Source organism: Arabidopsis thaliana, chromosome 2 (assembly GCF_000001735.4).
Source record: "Arabidopsis thaliana chromosome 2, partial sequence".
Classification (NCBI taxonomy): domain Eukaryota; kingdom Viridiplantae; phylum Streptophyta; class Magnoliopsida; order Brassicales; family Brassicaceae; genus Arabidopsis; species Arabidopsis thaliana.
Window position 1 is genome coordinate 3,161,086 of NC_003071.7, and position 24,714 is coordinate 3,185,799.

The 24,714-nt window shown below is 36.5% G+C and overlaps 1 protein-coding gene and 4 pseudogenes across 5 annotated transcripts; 2 read left to right on the top strand and 3 right to left on the bottom strand.

Moving 5' to 3' along the window:
* Positions 1-353: 353 nt before the first annotated feature.
* On the bottom strand, positions 354-4,424 carry AT2G07550 (annotated as a pseudogene; the record flags this gene model as incomplete). The annotated part of the gene is made up of 1 exon: positions 354-4,424.
* A 4,398-nt stretch (positions 4,425-8,822) lies between these two features.
* Positions 8,823-13,017, bottom strand: HA6 (H[+]-ATPase 6). Its single transcript, NM_126721.3, has 9 exons — positions 12,817-13,017; positions 12,045-12,716; positions 11,629-11,955; positions 10,884-11,538; positions 10,297-10,811; positions 10,032-10,205; positions 9,760-9,942; positions 9,500-9,675; positions 8,823-9,405 (listed from the first exon to the last, which is right to left on the bottom strand). Exons 1-9 carry the CDS (start codon positions 12,865-12,867, stop codon positions 9,309-9,311), a joined length of 2,850 nt encoding a protein of 949 aa, NP_178762.1. The 5' UTR covers positions 12,868-13,017; the 3' UTR covers positions 8,823-9,308.
* A 1,391-nt stretch (positions 13,018-14,408) lies between these two features.
* On the top strand, positions 14,409-18,432 carry AT2G07570 (annotated as a pseudogene; the record flags this gene model as incomplete). Its single annotated transcript has 1 exon — positions 14,409-18,432.
* A 2,356-nt stretch (positions 18,433-20,788) lies between these two features.
* Positions 20,789-22,587, top strand: AT2G07580 (annotated as a pseudogene; the record flags this gene model as incomplete). The annotated part of the gene is made up of 1 exon: positions 20,789-22,587.
* A 138-nt stretch (positions 22,588-22,725) lies between these two features.
* Positions 22,726-24,512, bottom strand: AT2G07590 (annotated as a pseudogene; the record flags this gene model as incomplete). The annotated part of the gene is made up of 1 exon: positions 22,726-24,512.
* Positions 24,513-24,714: the final 202 nt, after the last annotated feature.

Genomic DNA, 24,714 nt, shown 5'->3' on the forward strand with positions numbered 1-24,714 from the left:
ACTTTGAAAACGATTGTTGCAGCCACTCTGATCCTGTTTCTCTTTTGGACACACAAGACAAAATGTCCTTAAGCGCAAAACATGGCTATTTCCAGGCTGTCTCCTTCATAGCCGTTGCCTCAAGAAACTGGTCCCAAAAGTAACTCAACCATGGTTCGACTTAATCAACCTTGGTTAGTTTCACTCTTCAGGTTGAGTCAAACATTTGAATGTTCTTGTGCTACAAGCTATCATCTCCACAAATCTCCACCTGATAGCATAAGCAGTAAACATTCACAACATCTAGAGTTTAGAAAAGAGAGAGAGAGTACCTGATTCTAGTTTCTGGATTCCAGTCTCGGATCCTGAGTCCATTACTCAGACTTGACTCGGAGCAAGTTCAAAGCAGCCTGAAACTTGCTCACAGCCAATACCTTGGTGAATATATCTGCCGGATTCTTCTCAGTAGATATCTTCAACACCTCCACAGTACCATCTGAAATGATTTCTCTGATGAAATGGTACTTAACATCAATGTGCTTCGTTCTCTCGTGATGCACATTGTTCTTCGAGAGTGCAATAGCACTCTGTGAGTCACAGAAGATCTCAACACTCTTCTGTTCATAACCGAAGTCTTTAAGTAAGCCCTTCAACCAAATTGCTTCTTTAACAGCCTCCGTGAGTGACATGTACTCTGATTCAGTTGTTGACTGAGCAACAACTCGTTGCAAGCCTGACTTCCAGCTTATTGTGTTTCCACCAAGTGTAAACACTAAACCAGTGATTGATCTTCTCTTGTCAAGGTCTGCAGCATAGTCTGCATCACAGTAGCCCACAATACTGAAACTTGAGCTTTTCTTGTAACACAGTCTTGTTTTAAGAGTACCTTTAATGTATCTTAGCACCCATTTTACTCCAAGCCAATGCTCCTTGATAGGTTGACTCATAAAACGGCTAATGATACCCACTGGATAAGCTAGATCAGGACGTGTGCCAAGCATGGCATACATAATGCTCCCCACTGCACTTGAGTAGGGGACAGACTTCATAAAGTCTTCATCTCTGATCAGCTTCTGTTCTGTTGCAGCTTGGAACTTGAAATGAGCTCCCAGTGGAGTCATTGCAGGCTTTGCTTCAGCCATATTGTAGGTTTCAAGAATCTTATTCAAGTAACCCTCTTGAGACAGCCATAAAACACCCAATGTCCTGTCTCTGATGATTTCCATACCCAAAATCTTCTTAGCAGCTCCTAGATCCTTCATCTCAAAACGCATACCCAAATTAGCCTTCAAGGCTGTAATAGCTTCTTTGTTCTTAGATGCTACCAGTATATCATCCACGTAAATGAGAAGATACATCACTGAACCATCAGGCAACACCTTTGTATAAGCGCAACTGTCATAAGCACTTTTCACAAAACAGATTTCCTTCATGAAGTTGTCAAACTTCTCATTCCACTGTTTAGGTGCCTGCTTCAGTCCATATAGAGCTTTATTAAGAAGACATACCTCATTGGCTTTGAACATTGACTCATATCCCTCTGGAGGTGACATGTAGATCTTCTCTTTAAGCTCCCCATGAAGGAAGGCAGTTTTCACGTCTAACTGCTCCAGCTCTAAGTCTTCTTGAGCTACTATCGAAAGCAACACCCTTATAGATACATGCTTTACCACAGGAGCAAAGATCTCATGGTAGTCAATGCCCTCCTTTTGTGCATAACCCTTCGCAACAAGTCTTGCTTTGAACCTTGGTTCTTCTACTCCAAGAATCCCAAGTTTGTACTTAAAAATCCATCTGCAACCAATGATCCTCTGATTCTCAGGTCTAGTAACAATCGTCCATGTGTTGTTCTTCTCTTGAGAATCGATCTCTTCGTCCATAGCTAGTTTCCACTTGTCAAAGTTTGCATCTAACTTTGCCTTTCGGTAATTCTCAGGTTCAACTGCTTCACCGTCTTCAGTTGTGTACAATGCTTCAGCATAGTAATCTTCATCATCGAAACGTCTTGGGGCTCTTATCTCTCTTTTGTCTCTATCCCTTACTAAATGATAACTCAAAGGAGACTGATTTACATCAGAATCTTCATCATCATTAGTGTCTTGAGTTGTAGGGGTAGAGACAACCGGACTTTCTGGTGCAGGTATAGTGTTAACCATCTCTTGGTCTCCACCTGAGATAACATCTCTTTCTGCTTCAAGATCAAACTCCAGATAAGATCCTGTTTGATCATCTTCTTCTGTAGAAACGTTTTCTTGTCTCTGCATCAGATCTTTATACACAGCATTCTCTTGAAAGATGATGTTTCTACTAACCACACACTTTCTCTCATCAAGTATCCACACCTTGTACCCTTTTACTCCAACAGGATAACCAATAAGCACTCCTTTCTTAGCTCTAGGTTCCAGTTTCCCATCATCTGTGTGAACAAACGCAACACAGCCATATCTTCTCAGATAGCTGTAAACTGGAGGATTTCCAGACCACTTCTTGTCAGGAATCTCAAAATTTAGAGCTGAAGAGGGAGTCTTGTTGATAAGTAACACTGTTGTGTGAGTTGCCTCCGCCCAAAACCTCTTAGGTAGACCTGAATCACTCAGCATACTCCTTACTTTCTCCATGATCGTCCTGTTCATGCGCTCTGCAACACCGTTCTGTTGGGGTGTATACGCACAAGTTCTATGCCTATGAATCCCTATTGATTCACAGAAGCCATCAAACAACTTGTTACAGAATTCGAGACCATTGTCTGTTCTGAGAGTCTTCACTCTCCTATCAGTCTGATTCTCCACCAGATTGACCCATTCAACAAACTTTTCGAATGCTTCATCCTTAGTTTTCATAAAATAAACCCATACTTTTCTGGTAAAGTCGTCAATAATGGACATGAAGTATTGACACTTCCCTAGTGAGAGCGGAACAAATGGAGCTCCCCACAAGTCAGAGTGGATGTACTCAAGCTTCTCTTTAGTATCATGGTGTGCCAGACTGAAACTCTTCCTCTTGGCTTTACCATAGATGCAGTCTTCACATACATCTAAGCTTGATACCTTTTTCTTATCTAGAAACCCCTTTCTAACTAGAATTTCCATGTTCTTTTGACTCATGTGACATAGCCTCTGATGCCACAAGACTGTATCATCTGCTCTCTTAACTACTGCAAGTGATTCACTTGCCACAGGTTTCCAATTAAGCAAATAAAGCGTGTCATACCTTCTTCCAGTCAATAACACTTGATTTCCAGCTTTAATTCTCAATATCCCATCTTCTGATTCAAACTTGTAACCAGCTTTCTCAAAAGTTCCCAATGACAGCAGATTCCTGTCCATGTCAGGAATGTATCTCACATTAGTGAGAACGATAGTTAAACCATCACTGTTCTTGACTCTGATGGTTCCAACACCTCTGACCCGAGACACTGTCTTGTTTCCCATTCTAACTGACCCGCCTGCATCCTCATTGAACTCATGAAACCATTCCCTTTTATAGGTCATGTGATAGCTGCAACCCGTGTCTAATATCCATTCATCTTCTAAATGGACCTCAGTTGATGACAAAGCTTCAGACACGTAATATCCAGCTGCTTCAGCCAGATTTCCTTTACCTCCTGAGGACTCTCCCTTCACTACTTGACTCTGCTTGAACTGAGGTTTGTTCTGGTTAGGACAAGAAGATCTGAAGTGGCCTTCTTCACCACAAGTCCAACACCCTGGTTTCTTCTTGGACTTGCCCTTCTTTCCTTTACCCTTTCCCTTTTGTTCACCCTTCCCTTTATTCTCATTCTTGTCTTTAACATAAAGACCCTCAGCCTGAACCTTGATACTTTTCTTCACTGAGCCTAACTCCAATTCTTTTGAGTAAATAGCTGCAGCAACCTCATCTAGAGTCAATATAGACTTACCAGAGCTATATTTCAAAGTATCTTTCAGCTGATCAAATGCCTTTGGAAGTGCAGTTAGCAGTAAGATAGCTTGATCCTCATCCGAGATAATAACATTCATGTTCTCTAAATCTGTAATAATTTGAAGAAACTCATCAATGTTACCTTCAACCGACAGATTTTCAGACATCTTGAAGCTGTATAGCTTCTGCTTCGGATAGATCCTGTTTGGAAGAGCTTTCGACATGTATAGCTTGTCCAAGGCTAACAACATAGCAGCAGCTGTCGATTCTTTCTTTATCTTCCTTAGAACCCTATCTGTGACGCTAAGAACAATGGCGCTCCTAGCCTTCTTCTTCTTCTCTTCTAAAGCTTCGAACTTTTCAAGCTTTTCCTCATAGTCTTCATCAGATTCATCCAGAACTGATTTCTTCTCACCGGTGCTCTCCGACTCCTTGAGAGCAGTATTTAGACCCAATATATCCATATGAGCCAACAGCTTCTCTTTCCACATCGTGTAATCACCACGACCATCAAACTTCTCAACCTCTATCCTAGCCGTAGACATGGTTCAATGATTGTGAGACTTTACAGAACCACAAGCAATAACCTACAGCTCTGATACCAATCTGTTAAGATCTCTTACTCTAAAAGGTGTCGACTTCCTCTAGAGAGACACTCAACAAAGACAGAACAGAGGCACTAAAACAGAGAACAGAATGATGGAACAGAGAACTGAGTGTGTGTGTGTTTCAGAAGAACAAGACTAGCAACAGAAGAGAAAACAAAAACGAAGAACACAGGATTTGTTAACCCAGTTCACTCCCGTAAGGGTAGCTACGTCTGGGCCGAGACTTGCCTCGGGAATCCACTAGAAATCAGATGGTGTTTCTTTACAACAAGAGTATACAAGTGACAACCTAATACCCTTCACTAGTACTTAGGTCACTCTGCACTACCCTTGTAATCCGCAGAGAACAACTCAATACAAGTTTACACAATGTAATGCTTTTCTCTCAAGAACACCTCACTTCTTTTATTTCTCTCACACTCTCTCTCTTATCACACAAGCACCTATTTTATACTCCAAGTAACAATTAGGGCTTCACTTCAGCAACAAACAAGTAGCCGCCTGCGTTTGCTAAACGCCAACTCTAACAACTTGAAAACGATTGCTGCAGCCACTCTGATCCTGTTTCTCTTTTCGACACACAAGACAAAATGTCCTTAAGCGCAAAACATGACTATTTCCAGGCTGTCTCCTTCATAGCCGTTGCCTCAAGAAAGTGGTCCCAAAAGTAACTCAACCATGGTTCGACTTACATCAACCTTGGTTAGTTTCTTGTGCTACAAGCTATCATCTCCACAGTATGAAACATTACAAATTTAACATATGACAAAGCAATAACGATTTCAATAATTAAGTATTACGATCGTAATTTTTGCATGAAGATGTTGTGTAGCCGATCATAATATTGAGGGTACGTAGTACTTATCTTGATAAGTTGGATTGATCTAAGATAAAAGACTTTGCCGGGAAATGGATGCATCATTGTTTAAAGATTCGTGATTTAGATTTCTCTTTGTTCAATCCTTTATATTAGTAAAAACTTTCGTTTCAAAGGAGAAAAAGAAAGTGTTTAGTTAATCATCATAAAATAATAATAAGCATCAAATACCAAATCGACATGATTATAATTGTATTGATTAATTATAAAGCACTAGGATATTAAATACCATATCAAATCAGTTGGAAGTAAATTCTGCATGAATTTTCCAAATCAATTTAATCCAACGAGTACTAACAAGTGACAAGCATGAGTGTTATCTGGTAAATCAACAAATCAGTAATAGAGACATGTGTTAATTAATGACAAAACATGGTTTGGTAACAACTTACGAATTACGATGGATTCACGATTAGGTACACGAAGGGTGAATTAACTTATATTAGATTAGAATCTTATAGGATCAGAGAAACATATAATAACTACACGGATCTCTTTAACAAGAAGCATCTAATAGCTTACCAAACCAAAACAAATAATATATTATTCAGCTTTAAGAATCCAAATACTAGCTAGCTTCGTTGATAAGATTTAGTAATAACAAACAGATTTCATGAAACAATACTTAAATAAGCATCGAACATAGTAGCAAACAGTAAAGCATAAAGTTACCTTTCTAATCTTGTCTTTGGCGTGATTGGAGAACGTGAACAACGAACAAAGTCGCCGTCGACTATAGATTTCGAAGATATATTTACTAGTTCAGGCGGCTATGGTTTCGTGCCTTGTTAGGGTTTTACTCAAATAGCTAGAACTTATGCTGATAACGTGTTGTGAAAAAATGGGTTTAGGGAACTGTTTATCTCTGTTATTGATTTATTCATAAGATAAATCATATATATATGATACAACATTAGGTTTTAGGTTTAGATATTGAGTCATCTGTAACCTTCTAGATCTAGAATATACTAATGGACCGCATAATGGGCATCTACATATTATACAATATTATTCATATAAAACTTAACGTATTAACAATTATCTATTTGTAAATATCTTAATAAAATTGCGAGGGTTGCAACGTTGTAAGAAAGTAGTTGCAAATAAGTGACCGTATTAGCAAAATAGTCACAAAATAACTGTTCGGTGACACTATTTTATGAGACAGAGTATATGAATTTTGAAGTTTACAAGTAAAAAAAATACTACATATGATTCTACAATCACTCATGTTACAATATTAAATAAGATCTCTCAATTTAATGAGTAAAAACCTGATATAAATTAAATACTTGAAGTTACAAATTTGTTGCAAATTTGAGACTACTTTGTGGCTAAAGCTTCCGACTAAAAACGGTGTTTCTAATTCGTCTTAGTTTGCAACTATTTTACGACCAAAACCATATAGCCAACTTATAGTCTTATAACAGTCACATATATGAGACGGTTTACCAACAATATTTTTTGTCATGATTTTGAGACGGTTTTCCAACTATATTTTGTGTAGTCGTTAATCAGTCGCAAAAAAATCACAAAATAGTCACAAATATTTGTGACTAAAACAATGGTCACAAAATATAGTCCTAAAATGCAGGTTTTTTTGTAGTCGCGCTACAAGAAAACCGTTGTATAATGACTACAATTATAGTAGTAAAGAAGTCGTTAAACTGGTCATTACTACTATTTGACGATTAAAATAGGTAGTCATAAATCGTAGCTAAAACTTATAGTCGTTATTTTAGTCGCTAAATGGCGACTAATTAACGACCATGTCGCATGAGGAAATTTTAGTCGTAGATTAGTCGTAGGTTTGTTGTAATATTTAATGACTATGTTACGACTAATTTATGATTAGCTCAGTTGAACATATTGTTCTCTGATCGTAGTCGTAAATTTGTTGTTGGCTTTTTAACGACTCTTTTATGACTATTATTGAAGCCTAAGTTGTAGTAGTCAATATACTGACGATAAATTTGGTGACTAATAAGCTACAATTTGACAACCATTTTATATGACTATGTGATGATTACATTCAAAATTTGGCATATTTATATTAATAGTTATTTTCCGATTAGACTATGGTTAACTAAATTGAAACACAAATCAAAAACAAAACAAAATTATACAGAAAATATTTTTGCACCCAAACGAAAGTGAAGACAACAGCATTAAGTATTTGTTCATACCAAATTAAACAGAAATAGAAACATAGTGACATAAAGTTTAAGTTCAAAAAAGAGTTAAGACATCTCAACTTATGAAGCAGATGGAAATGGAGCTGAATCTTGTTGCTGAAGAGTGGGTGTGATAGGGTATGTGGTTGTCCATGAAGTGCGGATCTGTTTGAAGCAGATACATGGTATAAAAAGAGATCAGGCTAGAAGATCAGACTGCTTATACCATTTATGGTCATTTACCTATCTTATAATTCATAAATGGTATAAAAACATATTTTTTTTGGTATAGTAGATGGTAAATTTGTAACCGTTGTAAATATTTTTATTATTTTATATTTTCAATTGGAAAGAAAAGTGAAAGAAATAATATAAATATTAAATTAAATTATCATATATCTGTAATTTCTTCTTTTATACATGTCAAAATCTAGTCGGTAGACTTGACATGTGTCACAATCAAAAGAGTTACAAAATTTGGTTTTGAATGAATGTTATGGTAAAAGTTGAGAAAACGACTCTATTTTTAAAACGGACAACAAACTATCGCAGAATAAATTTGTCTCAACGTAAAAGCGGTCCGTAGTTAGTCCGCCGCAGATTTGTTATACTTTTTTCAGTCCGTACTACTACAGATTATAATTTATGAATGTCAAACAAAAAACGGCCAAACCGCAAACTGATTTGTTTGCTTTAACCGCTTCAAACATTCGATACCTTTTATATAATAAGATCTTACCGTTACCAACAAAAAATACAAAATTAAGTTGAAACAATTTACAAAAAGAAAAACAAAAACATATATTAATCGCATACACTTCTAACTGAAAATGAAAACTCAAATAAATAATACTAAAAAATATAATTTAATTTATTTCATATTTCTAATTGGAAAGAAAATTGAAATAAATCAAAGAAATATTAAATTAAATCAGCACGTTTATATAATTTAGTTTCTACACATTTCAAAATCTAATCTATATATGAGGTACTACCTTCGATAATCAAGCTTTATATAATATAATTAATTATGTTTTAAATATAATCTTAAAATTATCAGTCTCCTAAATCAGTATATCTAAATACAAAATAATATATAATATAATAAAACTGAGTACTAGACCACAAAAAATAATCTAAGTAATACATATGATATAAATTAATATTTTTCTACTAACTATAACATTATTTATTTTGAAATATAAATTAACAATTTTGAATCTAATAAAAAACCAGTAACACATGTTACGTTTACAACATGGATCATAATCTAATACCAATTAAACTGCATATAGTTTGTATAAGGATTATGCATTAAAAGTGGAGTACACCATGCATATAGAAATTCGCCGAATAAAATCATATATTTTTCTTGAATTTTTTTTTATTCCTATCATTTATCAAATTCAATTTCTCATAAAAAAGAAAGAACATAGAGAAAAAGCTTATAACCAAAAAATATGGGATTACTAATAGTAAGTAATGAATACGAGTGTATCACATGACGACATGTCTCTTCTTGTCCTTTATTCCATCTCATTCATTCATCCTACCATCTTCTTCTTATTCTTTTTTGCTTTTTTTTTGCAGCATTCCGCTGATTATATCATGTTTTTACCAAGAAAAACGAAATCAAAACCGAAGGAGAATCCAAACCGGAACTTTCTTTTTCTTCTTTTTATCTTTATGATTCCATTTTCTCCAACTTTTATTGCTTAGAACGTTGTCATGTGTCCCATTCGAATAATTGAAATGTCATAGTAGTTTGGCTTAGACGGTGTAGTGTTGGTTAAGATTATCAATGTCAAGACCCTTGAGCTTCACTACCGACTCAACGTGGCCTTTGAGAGTGTGCACTTCTCTTAGCCTGCATGCACCACAACACAACACAACACAACTCTTATCAATCTTGTAGAAAAATGTTTACCTATAAATCTTTCAGAGTGATCAATTTTACATACCTAGCAACTTCTGCACGTTTCTTAGCCTGTTCAGCGATCTCAGAGAGCTCGGTGTAGGTTGCCGTGTCTTCGAACATTGACTCCGGCGGTTTAAGTCCATGGAGCGTACGTTGAGCTAGAGCCCATTGAGCCTCCCTTTCTCCCCTACCGTAGTCTTTCTTGGTCGTGAATGCAGTCTTAGATCACAAGAAGGGAAAACAAATAATGTCAATATATATATTTTGTGGGGTTTTAGAATCAAGATTTTAATTCACACATACCCTATTTTCAATCATGTTGTTCCAAGCTTTGCCACTAAGGGTATAGCGAGTGATAAACTTGAGGATATCAAGAGGAATGTATGTGACGATACTGTAGATCCAGATGACTCCACACCATCCCCATCCACAACCTTTGATTCTCGCAAATTCCCAATGCGCATAAGTAGCTATTAAGGTTGCAATCTGTACGTTATTGTGCATGGGAAAGAAAAAAACTTTAGTAGAGACATATATATATCTGAAATTTCTCTGTGTGTATACAAATGACGTACCAATTGGGCAACAAAGAAAGCAATAAGAAGAAGAAGTCCCGGGCGTTCGACAAAGGACCAGCTCCTTGATCGAGTGACAAAGATGAGAGCCTGACTAATTATACTGACTTGCAAATACAATACTGCTATTAATTCCTCGTCTTTGCCTTGTAACGACCTTACTCCAAATTTATCCTACACACACCAACACAACACAAAGATGATATATAGATCATAATAATAAAATTAAATACTTATATATACTAGTATATATTGTATAGATTACCGAGAAGAAGGTTGTGTCATGGGCTAGCCAGAAGAAGACAACAGTGACGAGAGCCATGTAGGTTCCAAGAACAACTCCAGTAGCGAAAATCTCTTTAAGCTTCCATGAATCAGGAATTGGGGAAGGCTTGACTCTATCTTTGGAAATGGTCATGATGGTTCCGTCGTTTAGGATTGCAATAATGAGGACCATGAAGGGAGAAAAGTCAAATTCCCAAATAAGAGCCACAAGCATGAAGCCGAGGACTATACGGATTGTGATGGAGACTGCGTAGATTGTGTAGTTCTTCATTCTTTGAAAGATAGCTCGACTGGTGAGCACAGCGCTGACAATGACACTAAGACCTGGCTCTGTCAAGACTATATCTGAGGCACTTCTTGCTGCATCAGTTGCATCATCGACTGCTATACCAATATCTGCCTTTTTCAGCGCTGGGGCATCGTTGACACCATCTCCGGTCATACCAACAATATGTTTCCTTTCTTGGAGTTTCCTTACAATCTCATACTTGTGCTCTACGCAAGATCATAGAATTAGGTTAGAGACAAAAAAGGGACGAAAAGTGAAATAGAGGATGGTTACTCTACCAGGAAAGACTCCAGCGAATCCATCGGCCTTCTCAATGAGCTCATCGACAGGAACTCCTCCGGTGGTGTCATCTTTGTTTTCAAGTAAAGAAGAGGAAGGATACATGTTTGTTCCCATTCCAAGCCTACGACCTGTCTCTTTACCAATAGCCAATTGATCTCCAGTGATCATTTTAACATTCACACCAAGATCAAGAGCTCTTCTAATGGTCTCTGCACTGTCATGTCTTGGAGGGTCAAAGAGTGGCAAAAGACCAACAAACTCCCACGGTGTTCCGGCGCTTTCTTTGTCCTTCTCAGGAACTCTCTGACGTGCAACCCCGAGTGAACGTAGACCACGCTCAGCAAACTTGTCAATTATCTCATGTGCTCTTCTCTTTGTTTCTCCTTTGAGATCACAGAGTTCAATTATCTGCTCAGGAGCACCTTTGCTACATCTATGCCACTCTCCATTGGTATCGATGTAAGTGATCGCGGTTCGCTTTTCTACTGGATTGAATGGCAAGAAATGCACTTCAGTTATTCCAGCTCTTGCCTCTTTTGGGTCACCCAACATGTTAACAATGGAAGTATCAATCGCATCTTGGTTCTCTACTCTTGAAGCCCTAGCTGAAAGTAGTATCACATAGTCCTTGTCTACGTCTTTGGAGAATACCTAAAGAACAAAGAAATCCACAAGACATGAAGCTTCTAACGTAACCAATTTAAAAACAAATTATGATGATGAAGAGATTTGTCTTGAAACCTCAATCAAGTTCTTGTCAACTGTAAGTTTGTTGAGAGTTAGAGTTCCAGTTTTATCGCTGCAAAGAACATCCATACCAGCCATTTCTTCGATGGCGGTCATTCGTTTTGTGATGGCACCTTGTTGAGACAACCTATGTGATCCAATAGCCATTGTGACAGACAACACAGTGGGCATAGCGATTGGGATTCCTCCAATGAGAAGGACAAGAAGATTGTCGATTCCATCTCTATACTTTCGATGTTGGATCGGATACATTATAATTATCTCAATCAACATTCCTATTCCGATTGAACAGATACAGAAGTTACCAATGGCGGTTAAGACCTGCAACATTTATCAAGACCATATTAGAGTTATATCATAAGATTGCTTGCATCGCAAGGAAATATAATTCAGAGGTCAGTCATATATACCTTTTGGAAATGGCCAACATTGTTAGTACTATCAACAAGATGAGCTGCCTTGCCAAAGAAGGTATGCACTCCGGTTGCAATGACAACAGCCTCGATCTCACCTTGTTTACAAGTGGAGCCAGAAAAAACCTCGTCTCCCTGGTGTTTAGTAGCTGGGAGAGATTCACCGGTAAGAGCAGATTGGTCGATCTTCAGAGGATCACCTTCTAGGAGACGAGCATCCGCGGGAACAATGTCACCTAACTTGATGCTGATTAAGTCACCTGGAACTAGAATCGCAGCTTCTTGCTCTCCCCATCTCCCATCCCTTAATACCTTTGTTTTTGGTGCAAGATTGGCCATGAGAGCTGCAGCTGCATTACCGGCATTGTTCTCCTCGATGAAACTGATTGTCGAGTTAATGATGAGCAAACATGTGATTCCAACAAAGTCTTGCCAATCCGGTGGCCTCCCACCGCCATTTGCCAACACAATGGCCATGATTGCGGCAGCTTCCATCACCCATGAAAGAGGGTTCCACATAAACCCTAAGAACTTTAGAAATTTGTTCTCTACCTTCTCTTCTAGTTTGTTTGCCCCAAATATTTGTAGTCTGTTTCTTCCTTCCTCTGAAGACAAACCTTCCCGGGAACATTTCAGCTGTTGGAACACTTCGTCCACCGGAATTTTCTCCTGTAATACATACATTCATGGTTTCGTACGTTTTATCAACAATTCATGTTAAAACTATTATAAGGTAAAATGTGTGTTTTAGCAACAACAAATTACTTACAAGATCAACATTCTCCTTCTTTATTTCATCCCATGAGATATCAGCAGCCATGATGAATCACAATGATGAGAAACAACAATTTTCACGAAGCTCGGCTTCTTTAGACAGAAAATTAAAACTCTCCTTATTCTCTTTTGAATTGTCTTAAAGAACAAGAAGAGTAAAAGGTAAAAATAACTGTGATTATTTCTTTAGTTTTGTGATGTGGTGTGAAGACAAAGAAGTGGTATATATACACTTTACACAAGTGGCTTGCATGCGGTTTTGTAGTTTGTGGCAGACCTTAAACTGAGGTGTTTTGACAATGCATATGTGTGTGTTTTGAACTGTTTTTATGCCTTTTCTTTTGCTTTCCATAATTTATGTTGTTGTTTTTTTCAATTTAAAATAGGGAGAAAATAGATTTAGGTTTATTTCTACAAATAGAAAACCGGCATTCGTTATGATCCAACAAGAAGTATGTATTTAAATCTTTTGATAATAATATCAAATAATCCGAACTTACCGAATGAAAAAGTTTTACAAATTTTATTGGTCATCTATAAATAGTTAAGAAAAGATGATGCAACAAGAAGTATGTATCTTTATCTATATAATAAAGTAAGATCTCCTCGAAGTGATATTCTAAGAGCATCTCCAAGAGATACTTTATATATAGAGTATGTAAACTTCAAATATAAAGTATGAGTAGTTTCTTCTCCCACGGTATACTTCAAATATAAAGTTTCTAAAATGTGTGTTTTGCATTATAGTCCTTATATTGTTCATAATAATTTTAAAACCATATAACTTTTATAAATAACTCTAAAACATACATTAAAATATTACACATAATCTTAATTAACAAAACAATAAATTTATAAATAAAATACATATAAATAAAAATTAAAAATACATAAATTAACTTATAAATTACAAATTACTCAACAAATTTTTTTCCGTAATGCTCTCATATATGATCAATCAATGCATTACGAAGACATAGATGAATCATTTTATTTATAATCTGTAGATTACAAGCCAAAAATTGTCGAAATACTTTGAATATATAAAAATTTAAGGACTAAAATGATAAACATAGTAATTTGTATATGAAATATTGAATTTTAGGGACTTAAATGCAAATAAAAAAGGTGAAACTTCAAATTTAGAGTATTGAATAGTGATACTCCAAATATAGAGTGTCACTATTCAATACTCTAAATTATGAAGTAATGGAGTATCTCTTGGAGAACCTAAAACTTTATATTTGAGGGGATAGAGTATCTCTTGGAGATGCTCTAAGAAGCTAACAAATGGCGCTCTATTCATTGCACATGTGTCATTCCTCTCAAATTTAATACACTATTTTTATATTCACTTTGTCTAAATATAGTTTTATAATAAAAAAAATCTCTTAACATTTTTGCAATGCCCTTTTATAATTAATTATTTTTCTAATAATGTATCATTTATCAGTATATTCATATAGTTACCATAACAATAGAATTTCTCAGCAAAATAATTTCCCAGGAATTAAAGAATAAATTATTAGTTTTATAACTTTCAAGCCAAAAATCAAATAATTTTTCTCTAACATAAGTTTAAAGGAAATGAGACGTACTCATTTTCCGGATATTCTGTTCCTCATGGAGACGAAGAACTCCAGTGATTACATACTGAAAGTTAAGCAATGGTTAGGCTACGATAATGTTCATATCGTGGATCCTGAAGGGCATTGTTTTGGAAAGCATCATATGAAGTTGAAGTGCTCCGCTCGGACAAGAGAATCATTGATACAAAAGTTAAGCTTGGGTCCTTATGGTTTTTTGCTTCATTTGTTTATGGAGATCCAGCTTGGCATTTAAGACAAGATGTATGGGACAATTTAACAACTATTGGTTTAGCAAGGAATGATCCATGGTTTGTTGTAGGCGACCTGAATGAGATATGGGATAACTCTGAAAAGTTTGGTGGGCCTGGTCGTGAAGAATCTTCCTTTATTCCATTTCGCAACATGGTACAAGATTGTCGTCTCCGTGACATACCTTTTTCTGGTAATAAATTCTCGTGGGCGGGTAAACGCAATGACATGTGGATCCAAATCCGATTGGATAAAGCTCTTGGGAATGCTGAATGGTTTCATATTTTCCCGCGTGTGCAGTCTGAATACTTGGAGAGAATTGGTTCAGACCATAGGCCGTTGATAACTCGGTTTGTCAATGAAAACCAATCATTTATTGGTCGATTTATGTTTGACAAAAGGTGGACCTCTAAACCTGAAACCGTGGATATTGTTAGACAAGGATGGAATAGTGACGGTATGGATGAGCACACAAGCTTATTTGACAGACTCGCAGCGTGCCGAAGATCATTATCCAGATGGAAAAGAGCCTCACAATCAAATTCTAAGACAGAGATCAAGAAGCTGAGAGAGTTTTTAGAAACAGAAGGCAGCAAACAATTTCCTAATTACTTTCTCTTACATAAATGGAGAGGAGAGTTGGTTGTAGCTTATAGAGAGGAAGAAGGTTATTAGAAGCAAAAAACTCAGGAAAATTGGCTGCATGATGGTGACAAGAATACTAAGTACTTCCATGGAAGTGTTCAAGGAAGAAGAGCGCAAAATAAAGTTTTTTCATTAATCGATGACAATAGCGTGGAGCAATTTGCAGATGGATCTAAAGGTGATATTGTAGTAAATTATTTTCAACGGCTCTTTACCTCATCACAACCTTGCAATGCTGCGGATTTACTTGATGGTATGGCACCTCGGGTTACACCTACCATGAATATTGCTTTGACTAAAGAGGTCACTAACGAAGAAATTAAACAAGCAGTGTTCTCTATTAGGAGTAGCAGTGCACCTGGAGCAGATGGGATGACGGGATTATTTTTTTAATCCTATTGGAATGTAGTTGGACAGCAGGTTTGTGAGGAAGTTAAGAAGTTATTTGTTTCACGATCCTTTCCTGTTGAATGGAACTTTACTCAAATATGCTTATTGCCTAAGAAGCCAAATCCAGATAGAATGACGGATCTGCGACCGATTAGTCTCTGCTCAGTATCTTACAAAATTATCTCCAAGATATTGTGTTCAAGACTAAAGGTATTTCTTCCAGACATTGTCTCTGACGCTCAAGGTGCGTTTGTTTCAGGACGATTGATATCAGATAATGTTCTTCTAGCTCATGAAAAGGTTCATGCGCTGAGAACTAATCGGGAGTGTAATGAAAATTTTATGGCGCTCAAAACTGACATGTCTAAGGCGTAAGATAGGTTGAGTGGAGTTTTTTGGAAGAGTTGTTTTCCCGCCTTGGGTTTGATAGCAAATGGATAACATGGGTAATGACTTGTGTGAGAAGTGTTACTTATTCGGTCTTACTTAATGGAAATTCATATGGGTTCATACAACCGGAACGAGGTATCAGACAAGGTGACCCGCTATCACCATTTCTTTTCATCTTATGTGCTGAAGCTTTGGTTCATACCATGAATAAGGCTGAAACGGAAGGACGTCTATCTGGTCTTAGACTCACAAGGAGTTGCCCGTCAATTCAACATTTGTTGTTCGCGGGTGATAGTCTATTTCTATGTAGAGCCAACTTTAAAGAAGGCGCTGAAATTTTAAGATGCTTAAAACTTATGGAGATGCATCTGGCGAAGAGATAAATCTTCAAAAGTCATCAATTATTTTTGGTAAAAAGTTGGAGCCGATTATGAAGCATCTTTTGGGGCTGTATTTGGGGATCACTAAAGAAGGAGGAGATGGTATGTATTTAGGACTACCAGAGTGTTTCAGTGGATCTAAATGTGATTTGTTGGCATACATCACTAAAAAGCTAAAGACTAGATTGACTGGTTGGTATGCGAAGACATTGTCGATGGGAGGCAAGGAAGTGCTTCTTAAATCTGTGGCAATGGCATTACCAGTATATGCCATGTCATGTTTTAAATTGACAAAGTATCAATGTCAACAAATTACTAGTGCAATGACAAGTGTCTGGTGGAATTCATGTGAAGAACATAAGAAGATGCATTGGGTATCTTGGGAAAAGATGTGTAAAACAAGAAAAGAAGGTGGCTTAGGCTTTAGAGATGTTGGGGATTTTAATCAAGCTTTATTAGCAAAGCAGGCTTGGAGACTTCTTACCAAGCCTCACTCTCTATTTGCTCGAGTTTACAAAGCAAGATATTATAGACGTGATGAATTTCTGGATGCGGCTGTTGGTTCTCAACCATCGTATGTGTGGCGCAGTATCATTCATGGGAGAGATTTACTCGAAAAGGCCTCCTCAAGAATATTGGTAATGGACAATCTACAAATGTCTGGATTGACAAGTGGCTATTCGATAGATATCCGCGTCGACCTTACAACAAGCAATCTCTCATTGATTTAGAACTCATGGTTTCAAACCTTATTAACCCCCAAGGCTCTTGGAATCATAATCTCTTATCAGAGCTGTTTTTTCCTGCGGATATTGTCAGAATTATGTCTTTTCCGCCAAATCCTGGTTTACCGGACACTTACATATGGGCCTATAACCAGAATGGATATTATACAGTAAAGAGTGGCAATTGGTTGATTTCTCAGCAGAAGCAAGTCTCGATACAACTTTCCATACAAGAACAAGAAGTTCGAGCAATTAAAGTGAAGATTTGGGATATTAAAACCATTCCAAAAATTCAAATGTTCTTATGGCGGGCTGTCTCTAGTGCATTGGTTGTATCAGAGTGCTTAAGAGCTCATGGTATGAACATTGATCTTCGCTGCTCTCTGTGCCAAAATGATAGGGAATCGATTAGTCATGTCCTGTTTCATTGTTGGACGGCTCGAGAAGTTTGGGAGAGGGTTAACATTCCTTTGCCTACTCATGGTTTCTCACAGTCTGTTACGGAGAACGTAGACTTTGTCTTGAACTTAATGGGTGACGATGGTTTATCTCCTTCTCTGAGAATGGCCATTCCATGGTTACTTTGGGGAATTTGGAAACATCGCAACACAACGGTATTGGCGGGAACACAAGGTGATTTAAATGCACTTATAGCTCATGCTTTTGAAGAATCTGAGTTGTGGAACAGGTTAAGGATGATGCCAACCCAGTCTGTAAATCGTCTTTCGTTGAATCCTCGATGTGCAGTTAGATGGACTAAGCCACCACTAGATACGCTTAAATGTAATATCCATGTTTCTTGGCTCAATGATGTTCACATATGTGGTGGAGCTTGGATTGAGAGGAATCATCATGGGGATGCTGTTTTTCATCCGCGAGAAATGTTTCTACCAGCGTCAAATCGTATTGCGGCGGAGTTGAGAGGGGTTTTATGGGTCTTACACAGTTTATGTGACTTACACTTAGATAACATTGAGATATGGTCCGACTGTGGTGCTGCTATGGAAGCCATTAGTGATCCCATAAATTGGCCAAGGTATTTATCTTATCTTGATAGAATTCATCGGCTTCTTCCGAAGTTTGGTAAGCTAGTGTTTAGAGTTTCATCTCTAAAAGCCAATAAAATAGCACGAGATATATCCACGAGCGTAACGAGAGAAGGTAGGAGCAGATCCTATTTGGCTCGAGGAAGTCCGATGTGGTTACACTCACATATTGAAGAAGACAAACGAAATTGAGTTTTTTGGTGTGGTTCTTGCTATATGAAGCTCTGTTTTTTATAAGTGTATGAGCATCTTGCTCAGTTTTTTCTTTTTGAGCTGTAATGCTCTGGTTATAGTACTTTTTATCCCATGGTTTTAATTAAAAAAACTTCAAGATATAAAAAATATATGAACAGATTATAATATTTGTTTGTTGACAATATGATATTTTATTTCTCTATAATAATAATCATAATCACAATTTATTGCATATATATATATTCTTTAAAATGTAACTCCCAATATTTTACAAAAGAAGAATAACTCAACATATTAATTAATACACAATAATGTATTAACTGTCCTGAGTGGAAACATAATTTTTTACATTTACAACAAATAAAAATAAAACACAAATAAAATTATTAAAAAAAAAATAATCATGATAATTACAAATATTGCAAAGTAGTAATATAGTTTTTACATTATTTGCAATAATAATCACAATTTATTGCATATTAATTGTTTAAAATGTAACTTTCATGATGTTTGACCAAATTAAAACAAAAAAAAACAATTAAAATCTATGGCATATTTTTCTATAAATAGTAAGGTAAAATCTTCATCAAACATCATATTCTACCTCTCACATATATATATATATATATATATATATAACTAAAATATCTTAAGTTTGTTTTTTTCCTTTATGTAACTTTTGTAGGTTTTAAAACAAAAAGGTGAGTCAAAATTTTGGGGCATATAGAGAAGTGAACATGTGAAAGGTGGATTTTCTTTAGAAATGACTTGATGAAGAAGATCTAAGGCACCTTCTTACTTTTAGATAAGAAAAAGGTATGTTCTAAATTCTTTTCCTTCATTTTCTACTTCGTCTTCATGTTTTTAAGTTGAGAAATGTTGTTTATAAATCGTCTATTGTCTTTGTTTTTTTTATTTTTTTTTTGTTGGGCAGATAAAAAAATTTCTATTGTGTCAAGTTGCTAAAAATAATATTAATCTTTAAAAGTATATTAGTTTCCCAATAAAAATGACCAAAAGTGAGTACTCAACCAATGATAAACAAATATAGCCAAATGTTCATGGGATACCTAAGATCTTTTTTTTATCATTTTTTGATACCTAAGATCTTTTATTGTATGGTTACTTCTTTTTGTCTTTTTCATTTAATTTAGAACTTCAATATACAAACATTGCTCCTACTATTTTTTGTCAAGTTTTAAAAAGTTTGATCTTTGCAAATCTAGATAAAACTTTATGTACTACATATGTTTTAGATTATTGTTGTAAGTTGTTATATTGTATTTTTTTTATTTTTTCACCCCAAATTAGAATTAATTACTTAGATGTCATAGAAAAGTATGTTTATTACTAGAATATCATACATCTTTTAAAAGTTACTCATATGTTTTGAGCATTTATGTAATTACAATTAACACCCTTGATTAGTTTTTATTAAATAATATTATTTAATTCATTTTTACTTAAGAATTAATTAAATAAAAAAATCATTATCTACATCATTTACCTTAATCCACGTCATTACTCGAATCCACGTCATTACCCAAAAATTCTCTTAAACCTTTTGGTTTCCCTTTTTCCCTCTACACTGTTCATCCCCGCCAAAAAAATAAACTGTTCTATGTCGCTCTTTTCTCTCGTTTCGTCGACTTGATTATTTGTTCGGAATCCTAATTTCGTTATCGTTCTCTATTTATCTCGTCTCTTCTGGCTGAAAATCCTTCGGTGGTATCGAATTTCAAGTCAAGTAAAGTCACATCCCTATCAAGTCGCATTTGAACTCAACTTATTCCGGTAAGTGTTTAAAATAAATTTTTTTGGAATTTTCTGACATCTAAGTTCAACAGCTTGTGATTCCCGTGACTAAAACCGTTTTTTCAAAACTGTGATATTGAGGGATTTTATCGACGGTTATTACTGCTGATTTTCACCGTCACTGATTTACATACGGTGGTTTATTTGTTAGATCTATTCTATTTGATGGTTGAGTTACTGTTTGTTTCACGACTGACTTATGATTTATCAATGCATCTGTGTCTGAGTTTGTTATACAGTGTGGTTGAGGTATGGTTAATCAATGCATATGTGGCTGAGTTTGTTTTATGTTATGACTAAGTTATGGTTTAACCTTACATCTGTGGCTGAGTTTCAGTGATGTTGTGGCTGAGTTTATTTTATGTTTTGGGTGAGTTATGGTTTAACCTTTCATCTGTGACTGAGTTTCTGTGATGTTGTTGCTGAGTTTTTTTTTTTTTTTTATGTTTTGGCTGAGTTATATTTTCAATGCATATGTGGATGAGTTTGTTTTATGTTTTGGCTGAGTTAATGTATGCTTACGGCTGGTTTATGTTTTATCAGATGTTTGAAGACCAAGGAAGGGATTACCCTCCAAGACTTTACCCAGAAGGGGAATCTAATTTAGAGAATAAAGCCATTAATCACAACATCGAGATGGGAGATTTCCCTCTGATTAGAGAATCAATTGGACAAGATGCATGAAATCAAATGAAAGAGACACCTCTTGAAGTAATTGCTAAGCTAGTTGATAGCCATTTTGTTTGGTCTGCTAAGATTGTACATTCACTACTCAATAAATAGTTAAAAATACTAAATAAGGAGATTTGGTGTCTCGTGGCTTGTCAACCTATCAAGTTTAACTTGAATGAATTTGGTCAAATCAAGGGTTAAACACATATCCACTGCCTACAAAATAGTTTGAACTTGAAGTGGATTACAAAACATTCGTATGGGAATTCAATGTGCCTTGTGGTGAAGGTCCTAAGTTAGATGAACTTAGGCGTGACTTAGTAGTGTGAAGAGCATGGCCTCCTGAAAAGCGTAGATGGTTAGGGTTATTGACTCTTCTAGCCAATGGATTTTATGGCTTGCATTTTAAATCTAGGATACCATTTGAGAGTGCCAAAAGCGTTTTTGATGACGAAGCCATGAAGACTTATCCAGGCGGTCGGTCAGCATTTGAAGCCTTTGTTGATTCTATAAAGTTGAAGAGGCCTATTGGCAAGTCGTACACCATCAGTGGTATTGCTTTCGTGTTACAGGCTTGGGCGTATGATTCAATCAACACCATTGGAGAGCGATATGGGAACGTAATCAAAGAGGATGAGATTCTGTTGCTTAGATGGGGTGTCAACCGTACCCGTGCAATAATGGAATCGACCATTGCTGAAGATATCACAGCGCATGGTAGTGAGGTAAAGTTTTGGCTCTGTTATGATAGTTACTTACTGAGTTATGTTTTGTGATGGCTGAGTTATGTTTTGTGACTGCTGAGTTAGGTTTTGTGATGGTTGTGCTATTGTTTATTGATGGCTGAGTTATAGTTTAGTAATGACTTGGTTGTGGTTTATTGATGGTTGAATCATAGTTGAGCGATGTCTGCGTTATACTTATTGATGACTGACTTTAAACATACTAACGGGTTTTATAATCTCTTATGTTCTACATGCGTGTGCGTAAAATGGTTATGAAGGATGCTGTAAGCGAGCTATTTCATACGTGGCCAGATGAAGTAGAAGACCCAGCACTTGATCACTTGATTGAAAACATACATGGGGATAAGTTTGTTAAAGGCTATTGGGATGTGAAGAGGAATGAGAAGAAGAAGAAAAACGTAAAGGATAAAGCTACGGCTAAGACCTGAATCTCCCGCAAAAAAAGCAGAAAGTCTATCACAATGAGGGTGTTCAATCTGGTGGAGGAGATGCACAAAAGAAGAAGAAGAAGAAGAAAGTAGCTGGTGAATCTGATGAGGACGAGGAGGATGTTCGGGAAGATGTGTCGGTCGTAGATGTGGTGTTTAAATTAATATCTCCCTTAAACTCAAGGTTTGACATCGTTGATACAAGCATCAAAGAAATGTCCTCTCATATTGAGAAGGTGATTGGAGATCAAGTAGAAGCGAGGATTGATGCAAAGTTTGAAAGCAGGTTTGGATCTATTGAGAATGAGTTCAAACAAATGAAAAAGCATCTGAAGGCCATGGGGGTAGGCCACACTGACCAAACTGATCATAATTATTCTCTACGTTAAAAATTAAAGATCTGTCCAAACTGATAAGGAGCGAGAACAGCTGCTACGACAAAATCAACAACCACCAAAAGGTCCAAGGAAACCTCCAAATAACAACTATGTTACTAGTCTTGCTTCGGTATGCTAACCGCTGAGTTATCATTACGCTCTTTACTTATGACTCAGCCAAATAACATGATTATAACTCAGTCGTAAGTTAATAGCGTATTGATAACTCAACGGTAATTAGCTTATCAGAGAAGGACTAGTAACAGAGTAGTTATTTAGAGGTTTCCTAGGACCTTTTGGTGTTTGTTGATTTTGTCGTAGCAGCTGTTCTCGCTGCTTATCAGTTTGGACCAGACCTTTAACTTTTAATGTAGAGAATAATTATGAGTCAGTTTGGTCAGTTTGGCCTACCCCCATGGCCTATAGATGCTTTTTCATTTGTTTGAACTCATTCTCAATAGATCCAAACCTGCTTTCAAACTTTGCATCAATCCTCGCTTCTACTTGATCTCCAATCACCTTCTCAATATGGGAGGACATTTCTTTGATGCTTGTATCAACGGTGTCAAACCTTGAGTTTAAGTGAGATATTAATTTAAACACCACATCTACGACCGACACAACTTTCCGAACATCCTCCTCGTCCTCATCAGATTCACCAGCTACTTTCTTCATCTTCTTCTTCTTCTTCCTCGTCTTCTTTTGTGCATATCCTCCACCAGATTAAACACCCTCATTGTGATAGATTTTCTACTTCTTTGCGGGAGATTCAGACTTAGCGGCTGCTTTATCTTTTACGTTTTTCTTCTTCTTCTCATTCCTCTTCACATCCCTATAGCCTTTAACATTCCCCATGTATGTCTTCAATCAAGTGATCAAGTGATGGGTCTTCTACTTCATCTAGCCACATATGAAATAGCTCGCTTACATCATCCGTCATAACCATTTTACGCACACGCATATATAACATAAGAGATTATAAAACCCATCAGTATGTTTACAGTCAGTCATCAATAAGTATAACGCAGACATTGCTCAACTATGATTCCACCATCACTAAACCACAACCAAGTCATTACTAAAGTATAACTCAACCATCAATAAACAATAACACATCCATCACAAAACATAACTCAGCCATCACAAAACATAACTCAGTAAGTAACTATCATAACAGAGCCAAAACCTTACCTCACCACCATGCGCTGTAATATCTTCAGCAATGGTCGATTCCATTGTTGCACGGGTACGGTTGACACCCCATCTAAGTAATAGAATCTCATCCTCTTTGATTACGTTCCCATATCGCTCTCCAATGGTGTTGATTGACTTATACGCCCGAGCCTGTAACACGAAAGCAACACCACTGATGGTGTACGACTTGCCAATAGGCCTCTTCAACTTTATAGAATCAACAAGGGCTTCAAATGCTAACCGACTCCATAAATAAGTCTTCATGGCTTCGTCATCAAAAATTCTTTTGGCACTCTCAAATAGTATCCTAGAGTTATGATGCAAGCCAAAAAGTCCATTGGCTAGACGAGTCAATAACCCCAACCATCTACGCTTTTCAGGAGGCCATGCTCTCCACACTACTAAGCCTCGCCTAAGTATCTAACTTAGGACCTTCACCACAATGCACATTCAATTCCCTGAAGAACGTTTTGTAGTCCACTTCAGGTTCAAACTACTCTATAGGCAGTGGATCTGTGTTTAACCCCGTGATATGACCAAATTAATTCAAGTCAAACCTGATAGGTTAACCAGCCACGAGACACCAAATCTCCTTCTTCAGTATTCTTAACTGTCTACAGAGTAGTGAATGTACAGTATTATCAGACCAAACAAAATGACTATCAACTAGCTTAGCAATTACTTTAAGAGGTGTCTTTTTCATTTGATTCCATGCATCTTCTCTAATTGATTCTCTAATCAGAGGGACATCTCCCATCTCGATGTTGTGATTAATGGCTTTATTCTCTAGATTAGATTCCCCTTCTGGATAAAGTCTTGGAGGGTAATCCCTTGCTTGGTCTTCAGACATCTGATAAACCATAAATCAGCCATAAGCATACATTAATTCAGTCACAACATAAAACAAACTCAACCACAGATGCATTAAAAATATAACTCAACCAAAACATAAAAAAAAAACTCAGCAACAACATCACAGAAACTCAATCACAGATGAAAGGTTAAGCCATAACTCAGCCAAACATAAAATAAACTCAGCCACAATATCACAG

What these genes read in the sequence shown, in the direction of transcription:
- HA6 (NM_126721.3), bottom strand. Translation starts at nt 12,867, where the DNA reads ATGGCTGCTGATATCTCATGGGATGAAATAAAGAAGGAGAATGTTGAT. An exon ending in AGAAGGAGAATGTTGATCTT is followed by an intron (nt 12,717 to 12,816) that starts GTAAGTAATTTG and finishes TATGTATTACAG; the next exon opens with GAGAAAATTCCGGTGGACGA. An exon ending in ACAACATGATTGAAAATAGG is followed by an intron (nt 9,676 to 9,759) that starts GTATGTGTGAAT and finishes TTGTGATCTAAG; the next exon opens with ACTGCATTCACGACCAAGAA.